The sequence below is a fragment of the Cryptosporidium bovis genome (genome assembly GCF_009768925.1).
Source record: "Cryptosporidium bovis isolate 45015 chromosome Unknown contig_133, whole genome shotgun sequence".
Taxonomy (NCBI): domain Eukaryota; phylum Apicomplexa; class Conoidasida; order Eucoccidiorida; family Cryptosporidiidae; genus Cryptosporidium; species Cryptosporidium bovis.
Genome location: NW_027125015.1, coordinates 1 through 4,829, shown reverse-complemented (window position 1 = coordinate 4,829; position 4,829 = coordinate 1). Strand labels below are relative to the sequence as shown.

The 4,829-nt window shown below is 32.8% G+C and overlaps 1 protein-coding gene across 1 annotated transcript; it reads right to left on the bottom strand.

Moving 5' to 3' along the window:
• Positions 1–54: 54 nt before the first annotated feature.
• FG379_000605 (uncharacterized protein) lies at positions 55–4,728 on the bottom strand (the record flags this gene model as incomplete). Its single annotated transcript, XM_067325941.1, has 2 exons — positions 55–341; positions 381–4,728. Coding segments are annotated over 2 exons (4,635 nt in total), but the record flags the coding sequence as incomplete, so codon positions are not given.
• Between the last annotated feature and the right edge of the window lie 101 nt (positions 4,729–4,829).

Genomic DNA, 4,829 nt, shown 5'->3' with positions numbered 1-4,829 from the left:
ATATAGAATATACGAATTGTATAGATTTTTATACACAAATTGTGATCCCCACACCTCTGAAGGTAGCTTTGTTTCAACCATTTTAGATACAATCAACCAATTCAAACCTGCAGTTGATCTTGGGCAAGGAAGATGCAGTACTTGAGCTTTACATGATAATGTCTCTAAATCACAAGCTGAATCAAATGAACAAGACGTATAACCATCAGTTAAAACATTTTCCAATGATTCGATACCATCTTCCAACATAAATTGCGTGAATATGTCATCTTTTGAATTCACAATTGTTATAGATCCTGTCATATCACTGATTGAAATTGAACTAACTTCTAGTAAAACCTCTTTGTATTCATTCAAAAAGTATACTCTGTCTTTCTTACCGTTTAACACCGAAACACCCATTGTAATTAAACTACTCTCTGAGAGTTTTGTCTTGTTTGTGTAATAAGCTTCAAATATATTATTTGCATTCTCAACTGCACTGATTTTGTCAACAACCATGAACTTGCGTTCTCCAAAGTAAACTGTAAACAAATCTCTTCTACTATCAACACCTTCCCCTATCCTAAAAGTGTATGAATCAAAATAAGAGAATTCCTGATATTCATTAACAACTTGTGACTTTCCTGAAATGGAAAAGTTAAACCAAATAGTATTCGAATCAGATTCTACTTGAGTATACTGTGCTACCAAACCCGTACACCAATGTAGTGGTCTCTCGTCTAACATACAAACTAAATGTTTCGTTGATGGTCTAAGACTTTCCGTATCTATATTCCAATTACTTAAGTAGACATACGGATTATTTTCATCATTTTCCCTGGAAGATATTTTTGATATTTTCCCAGTAAGTGGAACTGTAACACCCTTGTATTCCTCTAACAAATTTCTCAATTTACTTTTGCTGTTACTTGAATCTAGATTTAAATCTGTAGCCAATACAAAGTTTTCTTGATCCTGAGAAATATATCCAAATATTTTTATTTGAGTTGTACCTGATTCAAGAGGTTCAATATTTGTTATATCTGCTACTATTATATCTGTTTTATCATTCCTTATTTGTAAATTAGATCCTAATACACTTATTATAATGAGATCTTTTATCTCCATATTTTGAATTGTTACATCAGACCCGGATTCTAATCTCAAATTCTCGCCCTTACTAATAGAAATTCCAGACAATGTTATTACATATTCCTTCTCAGAATTATATGTGAATGTAAACTCGAAAACATAATTTGAGCTGAAATACGTATCTTCTGGTGAAATAACCACATTCTGGTTAATATGACATCTACCAAACATTCGCAATTTACAGGGATCTTCTGTTTCATTTAGTTCTTCAGAAGGAAGTTCAGTTATTTGCAATTCTGATTTAATTTTTTTCTCAGCGTGGATTATTCCTGAGTAGTAACCCACTGGATAAACTATCTCCAATCTAGTTATTACATTCTCTGGTATACTTAGTTTGCAAAGCTCCTTTAACTCATTGTTATTAATCTTAACCAAAAGGCTTATTTTTTTGTCTCCCATATAGAAACCCCATTGAAAGTTACCTCTTGATATACTCTCTAATTTTGAGTTCACTTGATTCAATTCTGATTCTCTCGTCACTATATTAATATTGCTATTTGTATATGTGTTTCTGCAAATATAACCATCATAAAGTGACTGAACAACTGCATAATCTTCGAAAAAGTAGAACGCGAAAATGTCAGCAAATCCATCATTTATTTTAAATGCCTGTACGAGATTTGGAAGCATAAAAGAAGTCCCATACGTTCCATTGTTGACCTCCGTCGGTGTATTCTGATACGTTGTAAATAACCATGCTATTGTATCCGGCTCAGGATAAGGACATAAACCACTAAAAGAACTCGCAACACAACTTTTGGCATCCGAGCTCACACAGTTATTCTCAAATGAACATTCAATATATCCATTATACATAAATGGGTACCTATTTGATTCGTATTCTGGATCCTGTTTCATTACCTGAAATATACTCCAAGAACCACTTTGAACAAGCTCTATTCTGCTTACTGAACTCGATTGACTGGGATAATCTGGAAAATTTGCAAATATTTGGTCATTTAAAGCGAAATAAATAAATCCAGATATTCTATTTATAGTTACTGAAATCCAGGTTGATGGTCCCATTAATGCATCACCAGTGTAAAGATTCCATATTTCTTGATTGTTTAATAGGTCTACAACTCCTATATGTGTTTCATTAAACAATATAAAATAAGAAGCCAATTTTTCAATCTTATAAGCTATTCCATCATAATAATAAGAATTTCTGTATTCAAAAGATGTTGTATTTTGAATGCTAAAGTATAAGGTAACCTCATAATTTTCTCTCAAAGGATCCATGACCAAATTTTCATCTGCAGTGGTAATGAGACTCAATGAAGAAGACAAACAATAACTTATAACTGCTCCCCTTTGATCAACCACGCATTCTTTTTGATAGTCAGAGAGGGAACTTGAGACCGAATTATTATTACTAATCGATGTTTCAACTTGGTCATTTGCTGTCCTCGATGCGTAAAACCCGTTGATTAAAGTGGTTTTTGAACTAGTGACAAAATTATCAGATATCACCAATTTATTAATGTTTAGTCCTCCAATAGGCACTCTGACAATGTTTATATTGCAAATAATCACGTTTAAATATGAGATATTCACCGATTCTTCATTTTTATCAGTATCTATACCGACAATAAACTTCAAATTACCTCCGTCGATTAGAGTATTCCTTTCAGAGACACAATTTTCTGGAATAGAATTAGAACTTGAGATAGATCCTATTCCCGGTATTTCTGAGCTCAGAAGAACTGAAGGGTTGCTTCCTCCAGAAATATAGATATTATTTTTAATGTTTTGATACTTGTTTTCAATTACAACTCCAACCACTATTGATGAAGATAATTTTGGGCTTAATTGGAGATCAAAATGGATTCCCATGTTTTCTTTAAGTTCTGTACTTAGTTCTAAACTCATTTCTGTGCTGCTTATATATGGATAAAGAATATTTAGATTTGACACCTCCTTTTTATCTAAAATAACAAGACTCTCACTATTGGCTCCACCTAATACCGTATTACTATCTTCTGTGTTCATTGTAATTTCACCAATGATACTGGACAATCCAGCCCCATTTGACTTAAAATAATAAAGATCAGTGATCTCCCTGTTTAGTTCTATAGAACAAAGTAAATTAGGTACTCCAGTCTTTGAAAAGTAAATAAGGTCAGCTTTTTCTGAATTTGTAATTATGACACCAAATTTAGCCGAAGTGGAGCTCCCAGTTATCTCCTCGTTATCCGGGAGACTGTTATAACAAGATTCACCCGAGACTGGATCACTCAGAGATAAGTAACTGTTAAAAACGTTTATTAAGAAATAGTTATTTGTTTTGCTTCCAATCACAAATACAGATCGTGATTCCGGAAACACTCCCAGTCCAGAAGACTCTGCATGAATTAGAGGCCCATTGTACCATAATTTTAGTATTTTAGGATGTTCACATATTCGAGATGCGCTCGAGCCTTCACATACGTAATTGCCTGGACTGCATTGATTAAAGAATTGACACTGATGAAAAACGTTTATTATATTTGACTCAGATGAAGTCATTTTTGGACCAGGAGTAAAAGAGTAAGACGAGATATACATAATATTGCTTTTGGCATCGTAATTTGTTTTAATAATGTCTATCTCCATTCCCTTGACATTTTTTACAGTTGAAATAATATTATTCGAGCCAGAATCAACTATATATATTAATTCTGATCCAAATATCAGTGAAATACTGAAATTTTCACTATACTGACTTAATAAGTTCATTGGAGGTCCTGAAACGGTTTCAGAGTTAATCAAATTGGTCACTACTATTGTAGTTTGGAAAATTGAAAGTTCGTACAATGCTAATTCGCCGTTGTATAATCTCCACCTATACATTAAATCTCCATCAGAATTAAGAGTCCCAAATTTGGGTACTATCAATGTAACATTATTTAATTCACCCACTAAACTCAGTCCACTGTTATCATCCCCCCCTGAATTACTTCCTTTGACAGATATTGTTGCATCTAATGCCTCACAATAAGTTAGAGGAAGAAGTTTGCAGGCCCCTTCGTTCACGGAAGAACTGAATAACGTGCTATCGGTATAAAGAGTAGAGAAAGTAGAGACCTCGACACTTCCTGAAATATTCATCGATACCTTTTTAGATTCAGTATCTGACAACCCGTAAAATTTGTTAATCCTAAGTTTATTAAAGAAACAGTCAGGGCCTAATGAAATTTCCGTTAGTTTTTTCCACTCACTATCATTTTTTCCTAATTTAAACAAAACCATTATACTGTCTTTTTCAGGACTAGATCTTATTTGAATTATCACTTCGGAACTAAACTTGTCCATAAAAGAGCCTGAAATCAACGTTCTATTCACCATATTTTCAAAAGAAATATATTTTTTATAAATGACTAATCTCATTATTGGATTATTTAAATAATTAGTTGTCTCTATTCCAATACTTGAACCTTCAATCATAACTTCATCAAAACTGAGCTCCAAAAGCAAATCATCATCTTTTATGACATCAACCGATTCTGTAAATTCTGCTTTGATATCTAGATGGAAATTTTCAGTTGAAAAAATACTTTTACTTAAACCCAATACATTCAAAACTTCACTTGTATCTATTGTGAAAGACGTTTTCTCCAATAAGTAATAGGCATTTACTTTTGTGTATTCTTTTGAAAGAACTTCTTCGGCACTTAAACCAGGTATTATTTGGAGATATGTTGAACCTCCATTTC